We start from the raw sequence: 13,488 nt of genomic DNA, 5'->3' as shown, positions 1-13,488 counted from the left end.
TTTTGCTTTGAATCCTTGCATCTTGCATGATACTACTTCATCAATACTTGAATAGATAATTCTTACAATCTCTTATTTCATGTAATTTGGACACTTATTTTATCCTCCTACGTGGAGTTTTAAAAAGCCATCTGAAGTCAGAGACTCTAATTTATTCAAATCTTTGTATTTCCTATAACACCCAAGAGTAAAATAATAGGCACTTTATAATTATTTGAAGAGTTGAACAGAAGCACTAGACACTCATAAATGCATAAAGTTACTTTATTTTAAGTATACATTTAATTTTGAAAAATATAAATGCTAAAATATCTCATCTTCTTCATCTCTTAATTCCATAAAAGTCACAATAGAAAGCTTCATAAAACTGTAAAATACTATAATATTATAGGAATTTTAGGTTTTATATTGGAAAAAAATTATTAGTAATATATTGAAATGTTTTCTGTTCTTTATCATTTTGTTCCACCATGTTGATCTACTTCATTTAAAATAAAAAGATGCATCATTTCTCCAAAGTTAATAAAGACTTAAGAGAATAAAAATAAGAATATCTGAAAGTGCGTATTAATTCTGAAAAGTAAGGTGTACAGATATGTACCAGCCATGAAAATGGCTAAAAAGAGGCCACTATTCACTCTTTTCACATTGTGGGACTGGGACAAAGTTAACTTCTGGCTCTAAAAGTTTCACTGGATGACTTTAGCCCTGAGTTGCAATGATCTGCCTGGGAAACAGAATTCAGGATTTTTGTATGTACCCATAGAGCACAGAGAAATGAGCTAAGAAATAGGTCATATCAAAATTTCCAGTCAAAATGCAACTTGACTGTTAGCATCTATCATACAACATTTTTATTTCAGGCTGCAATGAAGCTCAATGAAGTCATCATTTGAAAACTCCCAAGGTTCTTCAGACAGTCAAGTGCTATAAAATATCATTTGATTGTATTCAGCCACTTGGTGCCACTGGGCTTTATGCTCATGCTGTGAAGGGTGGATGTGAAATATCACGGAATAAATAAGAAAATATCAAGTGCCTGCACCAAAATCATTAAGTGGTATGAAAAGAATTGAAGAAAGCTTTGTCCCATCCCCGAACAATGTCAACCTCTGTAATACAACTCAAATGGTTTTGTTTTGTTTTTAAAGGATAGTCAGCAGTTGATACATTTCAAGTACTTTAACACAGTTAAAAAAAAAGAACTAAAAACTCGGAAGACAATCATTCTCTGCATTAAACAGCAATTTTGAGCTGATAAAAGATTTACTCTGTGTGTGGGTTGGTGCATGTGCATAACATTTACACAAATTCTACTCACAGCAGATAATCACTTCTCCTCATCCCCTACTTTTTGAGGTGGGGGCTGATTAGAGAGGGTTTATGTTTTGGGTTTTTTTTTTTTTTGTACATCTTTAAGCCTCCATCTTCCACCCCCTACTCCACTGTTTGACTGGAAGAAGAGGCAGGATCACCACTGTGCATGGTAGAGAAAATAGTTAGGATTCCAAGTCACTGTCTCACACAGTAGAAAAGAGTGATCTTTATCAAGGAAAACAGTGTTTCCAAGAGATTTTCTTTCAAATGCAAAACCTATGGCCTTTATGCTCCTTTGATAAGGTCAACTCTTGGCCTACTGATCTCTTCAACAGTAAGTTTGTATAATCACAGGACTCCTTCTTGACAGCTTCGGAGTGTACACTTAGTCTTGTTCTTCTAACAACTTGAATATTTCATGTCTATGTATTCACATCAGGGAAAGAGACTGAGTTAAAAAAAATTGCCACTGTACTGTATTCTGTGCGTCCAGTTTACATAGAAACAAAACCATCAAAAAAAATCTGGTTAGTTCTCAGAAAATGAGTAAATTCAGTTAGAATACAGATAATTTATTTGGTGGCTCTGTATGGACTTCAGATTTTGTTTGCTTGTTTGGTAACTACTTCTGTTCCTCTGAAAGTAATGATTTTTTAAAACCTTTTTTTAAAATGGGTTCCAAAATATTGAAAAGGTATGATATTAACTGTTACTTTTAGCAAATGGAAGGTGCTGTTCTGCATTCATATCATGAATTTCAATCTTTTGTCACAGAATATGGATCATCAGTGGAGGTGCAGGTAACTTTTAGATCTACTCAAAGGCTGAAATATTGAGTTAAGTTCCTTTAGGAATTCTTTGAAAGAGATGTAGAGAAGCACAAATCCTCAAATATTTGATTCATGATCAGAAAAATAAAGTATTACATCTAGGGCTTTTATAAAAGTGAACAAAAATGTCTTTAATTTAACAAGATCATAGGTTAGACTAAACTTATTATGTGTGGCTCTTAGACATTTTATTGATGCTTCCCTTGGTAAAGAAAAAGAAAAAGCTTCTTATAGTTTTATATTATGAAAAAACAAGACTATATAATCATTTTAAGGATAGCATTAAGTACAAATTTGATGCCAAAACTTGGCATGTAAGGTTTTAACAAATAACATGTAATTTGCTGCTTTCATTTTAATGAAAAAATTGCAGGTCATTTATATCTAATTTGTATAAAATTTAAAGCTTTAAGATTAGCAGATACTATAAAAGTAACAGCTAATTTAGGATAATAAAATTTTTATAATCAAAATGTTAAGAGGACAGAATTATAATTTAATTAATGTAAGAATGAGTAGGAGTTACTATGTGCATATTATGAAACCAAAATACATGGTTTCATCCTGCTTCTGGTATTCCTCCAACAATCTGTTTTAGTTATATATATTTAGTTTAGATATACTACAAATATGTCTATATAAATCCAAAATCATGGCTTTAGCATTTAAAATGTTTTTAATGCAGATTCATAATATATAATGCAGTCTATTAAAAACATTACATTTAAATAACATGCTAAATTTGGTTAATAAAGGCTTAATTTTCTTTTTTTTTCTAATCTTCAATATGGTGCTTTGAAATACACGTACACACATATGTATAAATATTCTAAACGTCCCAATCATAAGGAATAATTGCCTTTCCATCCTAAAACCACGTGTGAGCATTGTTAAAATGTGTGTGTATATATATACACACATATATATATACCTCATATACCTCTGCAGATCTATCTGCATTCTCATAAACACTGTATAGATGTGTAAATTATCTATTAATATTCCTATAGGTTTTGTATTATAAATATGAGCTCTTGGATCAATGACGGTATCTGCCAATAAAATATGTTTACCCTCATTTACATAATAGTAAGTCCCTTAGACCTCTGATAATTTTTCATACATGGTTTGGGTTTTATGAAAACTGACACAAGAGGATGGATAACTTTGCCCATTGCCTACCTTCACTCTGTCTCTTTCCAACTTTGCACATATGTACACCAGCCACACACAGAGTATGTACACAAACACAAATATTTCAAAATGAAAAAAAAAAATCTAACAATACTGCATAGGACATCGACATGGTAATACAATCAGCATCTATGCCCGGATATTACTATTATCAAAACATCAGTTATTCTCATTACATAGGAGCTTCTCCTTCTCCCCCAATCTCTTCATAGAACAGCAAATTTCTTTTAAAGAAAGGGAAAAATAGATGCTTAGAAACATGGTGTTTTTAATCTGATCCAGCCCTCTGGCTTACTCTAGAGATCGTGTATTTGTGTGTGTGTATGTGTGTGTAAAAATCACATTATATACAATACAATTTTTACAGAAAGCCTGGCAGCTACAAATAAGAGGTAGAACTACTCAAAACTATGTTTCCTGCTGCAGGAAAAAATTCATTTTCTTTACAGTAATTAAAAAAAAGTTAAAAAATTGACAAAAAATAAGTTGCAGGTTAGGCCCCATAATTTAAACAACAAAATCTACGAAGAAAATATTCTTCAATGTACTTAACAGGTAAGTTCATTAAAGGGTTAAAAAAAGTTGCATAGGAAAAAAGGGATATTCCAGCACTTGCTACAATGATGGCAATAGTTTCTCTACAGGGAGTAGAAGTACCTTTAGTTTTTCTTCTTTTGATAACTCTACAATTAGGGCTTACAAGCGAGAGCAAGGTAGCATAGCAGCACTTTTTCCAGTCCTGGAGAGCTCCACAAGCAAGAAGGGGCGCTGCCTGGTGGTCACGGCTTGTTCTCCCAGACAGACATACAAGCCAGAAGCACAGCTCCAAAGCCAAAGTTGTAAGTTCCTTCAATATTTTAATAAAAGGTGTTACAAAATCCTTAATACTTTTGCCCTCTGCTTAATAAAGGAAAAGGACAGGGTCTGTGCGTGTCTTGAGTGACAGAGGAATTTGGTTGTCAGAGGACACATCTGAAAATATGAAAGGAAAAGGGGATTCTTCTGATATGTTTTAAGGAACAGTGCGCTATTGTCTTGATTTTACCTATGCAAGAGAGAAGCAGAGTGAGTGCTATATTATTTGGCCAATGATCAAAAACCAAAACAAAACAAAAATTAAAAAATAGACAACTAGACAAAACCCAAGAACGTTAACAACAAAAACAGTCTTTTAAGAAAGACAAACAGGTTACAATGTAGTTTCTGTTCCCTTGCTCCTCCAGAAATAATCATTGTCTTCAGGCTCAAGTTCTATCCTAATTTGAGGCACAACTTTTACCGGAGTTCTAGGAGGACTAGAGGAAAAAAAGAGAAAAAAGAAGAGAAAAGAAATGGTAAGTAAATCAGATTCTCTTTCTTGCCTGTCAAATGTATATGCATTATACAGAAGCTGAACACGTCCTCTGTTCTTTTAAATACCTATCTACTCTCCTTGTACTAAAAACAAATATTTTTAAATGGGATGAATGTACAAAATAGATATTCAAGTAAAAATTTCATACCTAGATTTAAAAAAACCCACCACCACAAAAATCAAGAAGGAGGACTGCCAGGTAGGTGATACTGTCAGAAATTAAAAGACTAACAGATATACATGAAGAAAATGTTCAGAGATTTTGCTTTTTGGAAGATTGAGGAGGATGTCAAATGTCTAAAACCGTGTTAAAATGAGGGAGAAAACTACTGGAGAGCTGCCAGAAAACAGTGATTATCTCTTAAGTCAGAAATGATAAAAGCAAATGTTGATCCTGGGCTTTACCTTAATGATACTGAAAGTTTCTATTACTTCTAAGTATAGTAGGTCTTTTCAACTATGTTCTACATAAAAGCTGGGGGGAGGTCTGGGGATTGGGTAACTAATTTAAGATAGCTTGTAGACAGGAAGGAAAACAAGGTGTTCTGCCAATAATCCGCCATGGACTGCATTTCTGTGGGGCAATCATCCCACAGAGCAATGTAAAACACGGAGCTGTCCTTACCTTGGCATACCGAGTGACTGAAGGAAAGGAATTTTATCAGCATGATGTGTGGCGTTCAAGGAATGTTGGTGATCTTTCTCCTGGAAAAGAAAAATTTCTTTAAATCAGAAACTGCCCTTTGGTAATGAATAAAATTAGAGTAAAAATAAAAACGTTCGTAAAAATTGATGCATTACAGTTGGAAAGAGAGAGACAAATTTAGACAAGTTCTTTTTTCTTTTTCTAAAAAAAAAAAAAAATTATTTATTTATCTGAGAGACAGAGTATATGCAAGCAGGGGGAGGAGCAGAGGGAGAGACAAGCAGACACTGGCTGAGCGCGGAGTGAGGCCCGATCTTACAGCCCTGAGATCATGACCTGACCCAAAATCAAGAGTCAGATGCTCAACTGACTGAGCCACCCAGGGGCCCCTAGATAATTTCAAGAGACATTGTATTAAGCTAAGAAACTAAGTAATATGATGAAGATAAAAATCTGTTAGCTTCATTTTTTCTAGGTGTTCTGGGATGGACCACTTTGTTTTTATCCGTGAAAGGCTAGTAGGCCAATCAATTTTAGAGGATCTACTTAATATCCTAAGTCTTGCCCTTGGATTTCCTTTCATTTTTAGCATCTACAGTTTTGTCCTGCTGTTATTCGTGAGGGAGAAAGAGATTGAGAGGAACTTAATTATCCTGCACCTCTACTATTTTGTTCTTTCATGGATTATAAAAGATTAATATGACATTAGAGAAGATTTCAGTTAGAATGATCAAAGATATTTTGCTTAAGTAAATTGCTAATATTATGTCAATTTTCCATGTAACCTTCTAAGGGGCTTTTGAGAGAACGAATAACAACTAGCATTAAATAATTGATTTGCCATAAACTTTTTCCATGAACCTCAAATTCTAACTGGTGGTGCTTTTTTATTTTTTATCTTTTAAGTAGCCTTTAAACTCTGCTTAGAATGGCTATACCAGGTCATGATGCCAACAGAAGACATATGTGCTGTGTCCCTTTCGCAGTTTGTTTTGCTGTTCATGCTCTAGTGTTAATATAAGGAAAAATGAAGCCAGGAGATGGTTTGAAGAGCTTGAATTCAAAAAAGAAGTATTAACTAAATCCTACTGACAGAACTGAAAAGAAATGAACCTCAGAAAAAAAAAAAAAAAAAAAAGAAATGAACCTCAGTTACAAGTTATAGGTTACTGACTGGCACCAAAGCTGAGATTGCTTTGACTGTTCTTTAAACCCAGTGAGCCAACCTCTAAGATAACCCCTCAATGCTCCCTGAGCCTCGTGGTATCCATGTCCTTGTGTAACTCCTTCTCATACTGGACCAGGGTTGGTTTGTGTGTGACTCATGGAATATAGCAAAGAAGTGATAGCACGTCACTTCTGAGATTCAGTTATAAAAGACAGCAGTTTCTATCTTGGTTTCTCTTTCTGTTCTCACTGGGGGAAACTACACCATGAGGGGGCCCTAAGGAGGTGCCCATAGGCCAGGGAACTGAACAACTGCTGCCTTCTGCATGAGCTTTGAAGCAGATCCCAGTTCCAGTTGTTTTCAAGCTTGGTCCCAGCCAAAAGGTCTCTCTCTGAGAGATCTGGAGACAGAATCATCTAAATCATGTGCTCCTAAATTCCTGAATGTCAGGAACTATATAAGATAATACATATTTGTTGTTTTAAGCTGTTATGTTTTGTGGTATTTTGTTACATAGCAACAGATAAGTAATACATCTATTTTTCATAAATAGTCATGCATTTCAAACTTTTCTTGGTAACCTCTTACTGAAGTCGAACTGGCATTGTCAAACAGAAATAAAAGTTTCTCAACTATCCTTTTCCCCATAATAGATTAGTAGACTTTGAAGTGAGTCTGGATCTAAAAGAATATATTTTCTTCAAATGAGAACCCAAAGTGAAAGTAGTTTGGAAGCAATTGCTACTTGCTATTGGAAAAGCTGGAGATATTCACTACTACAGAGGTTTTCCCTTTTTCAAGTCGCCTGTTAACTCAATTACAGAAGAAAAGATGATATGTCAGAAAGCATTACACCTTAGCCACCAAGCTATTGCCCAAAAAGACCAGTCCAGTTAAAAAGGTGTTTTTGAAACAGCAGAAAAGGAATAAAGAAATTAGGAAGAAACTGCATATATTTTATAAGTAATACCTAAAAAGTTCTATTAATATTTTATTATTACTATTTTATTTATTTGTTATTTTTTTAAAAAGATTTTACCTATTTATTTGAGAGAGATATAGAGCAAGAGCATGTAAGCATGAGTGGGATGTGGGGCAGGGGAGCAGAGGGAGACAGCAAAGCAGTCTTCCCGCCAAGCAGGGAGTCCGACATGGGGTTCGATCGCCAGACTCCAGGATCATGACCTGAGCTGAAGGCAGACACTTAACTGAGCAACCCAGACACCCTATGATTGCTAATTTAATTAAAAATAATAATTATTCCAAATGCTGAATATGAAAATTGATTTACTGATTATTTAGAGGCTCATGATGCAATTTCTCTCTTGAGCTCATTTGGTCATTGGCTAAAGCAAACAGAAACAGACAGTGATGTAGTACTATAAGCTGCAATTCTAAATACCAGTGGGGGGGGGGGTCAATTAAAAACATGGTTACGAGTTTAGCAATCGAAAGAAACTGGTGATAACTTGGATCAGAGAAAACACTACCAAACAAAAACTTAAAAGGTTATGGATCAAAGGAAGAAGAGTTAAGCTCAAGGAATGTAAAAATGAGACTTTATAGTAATTAAGTGTAAATCTCCAAATGGAAAAGCAGAAAAGAAAATAGAGGGAAAGTTAATGTAAATGACAATTCTAAAGTTTTTTTCTCCGCACGTGCAAACCATATTTGAGCAGACATGCAAGAGGTTAGTTCTACTCACTGTCAGAAGGTTTGCTATCACTTAGGAAAGGTTGCTGTTCCATGATGTCCATTGGAATTTTAATACTTGGAACTTTTTCTGAGTATGGGCAGTCAGACTGTGAAAGAAACGTACAACAGTTTTTAGAAAGTTTTTACTATACAGCCCTCCCTACCTCCCATTATTGCTCAAGCCTATCATATTAGCATTTACACTAAGAAGGACTCTGATATAATCATTCTTACTTGCCAATTTTTCAAATTCTACACAATTTTTCTCACATTTGCTTTCCACGCTTCTGAGTTAATGGGATAAATCAATTAAAACTAGAAACACACCAAAGGGAGATCACTACAAATTAAAACAATTATAAGGCTTTCTATAAGCTGGATTCCCAAACAGCAAATATTTATGGGTTTGCTGTAGGGTAAAGTATATAATCTTGATGTGAAAGATTAAATTTAGGAAACTTCCTCAACTATAACATGGTCTTGAAATTCTTTTTTCATTTATGCTTTCTGATTCCATGTCTGAGACTTTCCGTCAAAGACAGGTAGAAGACTAATATTCACTATCAAGGAGCCCTCGATGTACAGTTGAAAATAACTACCCCCCTTACTTTAATACTGTATTAAAACTAGTTTACATTAAAGGTTCATTTCAATTTGCTTTTCCCAAAGATATCTGAAACTTAGCAAAACATGAAAAAATAAAAATCAAAAGGAAGGTATAGGTATCTATGATTGTCATGTAAGCAGAGAAGAATCACAACCAGAATAAAATGACAAAATCAGGCTATTCATGGGGCTGTTTGAAAAAACAGGTCACCTAAGCCAAAACTATAGGGGATTTTCATAGGATTACCACCTTCCTTTTTTAAAGAATTCATTATATTGAATACAAGTCTATGTTTGGACCGAAAAGATCAAATCCATCCCTTAACTGAAAGTACCAAAGAAATAGCCTTTAGCAAAAAGATGGGAGGGGAAAAAATGAAAAAAGAACTAGAGGTCAAAGAAAATAAAGAAAAAATAAACCTTAACATACAGACATTGAAAATCTTTTAAGGTGAATCTGAAGAGAGTAATAAGCCACAAAATTATTTTAAAGGAATAAGATATTGCATTTATATTGAAAAAAATGAAGATGCCACATGCATGTACCTTTATGAGGATGCCAAGAAGGACAAATTTTAATCACAGTATTTCAAACATTTCCCCCAAATAATAGCATTTATAGATGAATAGGTTGGAAGCCAACCCTTAATCATAGCCTACCAGGCAAATCCAAAAATGACTGAGTGGCTCAAAATATTGGCAAGCCATAATTTTCACTATTTCTGCTCATTAAAGTTCTGTAACCACCATGCCCCTGTGTGGCTCTCTTTATACATGGACCCCAGCATCGTGATTACCAGCTGAACACTAGGAGAGCCACCCTCCAAATATAGAGCCCCCAAATAATGAGCTCAACACAGAGAACTTATTATACACATGTACTCGAAATTGCCTGCTTGAGTTCACTAAGACAAATACTTAAGCTTGTTTTTTTGAAGGGGGCTGGAGGAAGAAGAGAAAAAGGAAAAGAAAAGAAACAAGTATCACACATTATCTTCAAGAAATCTGTTGGAAATACAGAGCTGGAAATGGTAAATATCATTAATGAAATTGTCCAAATAAAATACAATTCATTAAAAATTGAAACAAAGAATTAGAAGAACTTCTCAGGAGCTCATTTGATCCAACTTTTCACACCAGAGAACAAAATTTAAAACGTTCTCAATAGTTGATATTTTATTTTTTTTTCTTAAAAGCTATTAGAGATGAGGATTCTATAATATTAGTTCATATATTAGCAATATGTAGTAAAGTTTAAGTTTGGTGTCCATGTACATAAACTGCCATACTTGTTTTGAAAATTCAAGATGAAATATTACTTTATTTATGTCGATATTTCAGCCATTCTTTTTTTCTCTTTTTTTCTTGAGTGGTCTAGAAATTAATTTCAAATTTTGATTTCTATTCAATGTCTAAACATATCATTCTTTTTAACAGTGTACCCTAATCTGTATTGTAATTCAAACACAGTTTCTTTTTCTGTCATCCCTGGAAACATAAAATCTATACACCTGTTCTCACTGAAGATGGATGATGACAGTCACAAAAGCTCCGAGACTCTTTTTCTCTTTAGCTAAATGTACCTCATATATTTAGCCTCTTTTTATTGGATCAATTTATCTGAAATCCAATTTTGTCTGTTGCCTTCCCTCACTGTACTATTTCTAAATTCTCCACAAAGAATACAATCAGACAGCCTGACCAGCTGGAAATAACCAGATGGGCCTGGACTGGAGTTTTGGCTTTGCCACTATGGTTGTATACGCTTAGAAAAAATGACTTAACATTTCTCAATCTAAATTTTCTCCTGTAAAATAGGAACAAAAACATGTACTATAAAGAGCTCTTATCAAAGGACAAGTACGCATGATCAATCAAAATGATCAAGTACAGAGTAGACACCAAAACCTAACTATACTCCCACTTTAAAACTGTATACCAAGGGATCCCATTAGAATGGGGATACTGCACTGAGTAAAATCCACAACAAATCTTCACCTAGGAAATGTCACTTTGGCAGTCCTTTCAAAAGGCTACTGGGATAAACCCATGTGTGTATTAAATAATCCCAGCTGTTCCCCTAGTTCTGATTACAGAACCCTACTGGAGCACCTGTGAAATGGTCTCCTAAATTAAAAAAAAAAAAAAAAAGGCAATTTTATTTCTCAACTTAATCACCCAATTGCAGGAGGGTCACCTGGACTACAGAACTGACTACTACAATTATGTAAAAAAAAAAAACAAAAAGAAAAAAAACAAACAAACCCAAAAACCTAAGCTCCAGTTGCCTTTCCTTTTCATTGAAGGGTTACAGAGAAATTACCTTAAATCATGGCAAAGTTCAATGTGAAGAGAAGTACAAGAGCAGAGAACTTTGGTCAAAAGCCTACTCCAATGAAAACATAGATCACAGGAGGTGAAGTCACAGGTATTTGTCCACACCAGGCTTAAAATTACATAAAACTGAATTATTATCTCAAATTTAAATCCTGGATTACCAATAGTGAACCAGATACAGTTATAACATTATGAAGCAAATGTCATTTTTATCCGAGATATGGGAAATTAGAGTTATTTAGATGTGGTGGGCCTTTTTTTTTTTTTTAGAAGTCATTTTATCACTATTAGTATATTAATGGCTACAGAAAAACTTTGGAAAATATAAAGAACTAAAGAAAGAAAATGAAGGGCAAAGGAAGGTGAAGACTGACAGGTAACACAGCCAGGTGAATATTGTTGGAACTCAGCCATATATCTCACATAAAGGATTTTACACACACACACACACACACACACACACGTTTCACATATATTTTTTTTCACGTTTCTTTCTTTAGCTTTACTTTGGAATTTTGCAAAGTTCCTTACATCATCATTATCACTGTCCAGACTTCCTTTCTTCTTTTTCTTTTTCTTCTCATCTTCCTTCTTTTTCTTGTCCTTTTCTGGAATGACATCATCGAGGAAGCTGAGGTCATGTTGGGAGAAGAGGTAGTCCATGCCTTTTCTGACAGCTACAAGTGCCAAGATCTGAAAGGATAAATATAGAAAGTATGAAAGAAACAAAGTCAGATGAAGTCATAATAAGTATTGATACCACTCTATGAAAGGCAGTAGAAATCTATCATGTATAAGGCTAGAGTGTGATAGAACCCATCTTGCTTATATGGATTTATATTAGCTGGACCATAAACATTTTCTTTATGGGGAAAGTGGGTCATGAAAGTCTTAAGTAAAACTTACTTTGTTCACTGAAATGTATGATCACATTCAGTTAGAATGTCAACGTGAGATTATTTTTTAAACCATTTTCTTCCATGTCAGAATTTTAATAAAATGACTGAGAGTTTAAAGATTAAAAAAAAACCTGCATATGGTTTATAATTATTCAAAATTAAAACAGTATACAGGTTTTTGAAAAACAGGAAAATCTGTACAATGTACAATATGTTACATCTACAAAGAACTAACTTGTAATGAGGCAGTACTTGAGCGTGCTAGAGACATTTATCTACGGGGCAACTTCCATCACTACTACAACCAGAAAACATACAGTGTGTCAGAGGCTGTGCTAAACTCTTAGGCAGTATTTTCTCATTTATTCCCACCACAAACTCAGAAAGTAGATATTATGACTTCCATCTTACAACTGAGGAAATCAAGCCTTGGAGACTTAAGTATGTCATCCAAGATCACAAAGCCAGGTAAGGAAAAAAATATAATAAAGGGCCCCAGCTGTCTGCCTCTAAAATCAGTATTCTTAAAATATGTATCTTTGATTCTATGAATTACCCTTGAAGAGTAACTTCTAAAGGTACATCCAAGATGCCTTTGCTCAAGAGTAAAATTAGTATGCACTAGGATATAAGAGTCATGACTTTGTCTCAAATTAAACAGTTGTGTTTATCCTCATCATGCTCTATGTCCGTTTCTTCATCTCCTAGAGAAATTAACAACATCGGCCCTACTGATCTGACATTATTGCTTTGTGATCAAGTAAGAGCTCTAGAAAGATAAAAAATACTTTATAAAGGGAATGCATTTTTAAATTATTATTTACCACAAGCAGTAAGTGATTTACTGGACATATTTCAAAATTTACCCAGGTCTAAACTTTGTTTTCCTGTCTTTAGCAAAACTAATAGGTAGACTATATCAATAGGCAAATAGGAGTCATTTCTCACACTCAGTGTGTTTTTCAGTAAGTGGATAGAGTTTAAGGGAAAAAAAAAAAAAGGAGACAGAAGGGATGATCATAAAAAAGATATGACTCTACAGATATCACTAGTATTTTACATCATTCTTTTCCTGCTTCCTTGGAGAAAAAAATACAAACAACAAATATACATAAGATAAAATAATAACTCTGGCTAAGAATAAGAGGAGTTTTGTACATAATAAACTATGTTTGTATATGCAAATTCTGTTTCTAAAGCTGTGGGAGAGACAGATAGACCCGAGGCTGGCTTGGTGACTTGCGTCAAGTGTATGCATGTGCATTTTCTTGCACATGACCATAGACATGGGAACCTTAAATTACAACTAATCAAATCAAAATTATTTGGCCAAAGCTGGGAAAAATGAGAACCACACAGAAAAGACACATGTGTCTTCTATATTACAATGACAAATGACATTGGTATGACTTCATGGGTAGGTTCAAATAAAGAAGTCCCTA

General features: G+C 34.2%; 1 protein-coding gene across 7 annotated transcripts in view; it reads right to left on the bottom strand.

Annotated features, from left to right (window-relative positions):
• Window positions 1-246: 246 nt before the first annotated feature.
• Window positions 247-13,488, bottom strand: part of SLC4A4 (solute carrier family 4 member 4) — a 343,745-nt gene continuing 330,503 nt past the window's right edge. For all 7 annotated transcript variants that reach the window (XM_025435827.3, XM_025435826.3, XM_025435829.3 and 4 more), the window contains 4 exons: window positions 11,679-11,840; window positions 8,215-8,311; window positions 5,321-5,400; window positions 247-4,636 (listed from right to left, as the gene is read on the bottom strand). In XM_025435827.3, coding sequence (XP_025291612.1) covers window positions 5,357-5,400; window positions 8,215-8,311; window positions 11,679-11,840 — 303 coding nt within the window. In that variant the 3' untranslated portion in view covers window positions 247-4,636; window positions 5,321-5,356. The remainder of the gene's footprint in view (window positions 4,637-5,320; window positions 5,401-8,214; window positions 8,312-11,678; window positions 11,841-13,488) is intronic.

Source organism: Canis lupus, chromosome 13, assembly GCF_003254725.2.
Source record: "Canis lupus dingo isolate Sandy chromosome 13, ASM325472v2, whole genome shotgun sequence".
NCBI lineage: Eukaryota > Metazoa > Chordata > Mammalia > Carnivora > Canidae > Canis > Canis lupus.
The sequence above is the reverse complement of the archived record's forward strand: the minus strand, read 5'-3'. Positions and strand labels throughout refer to the sequence as shown.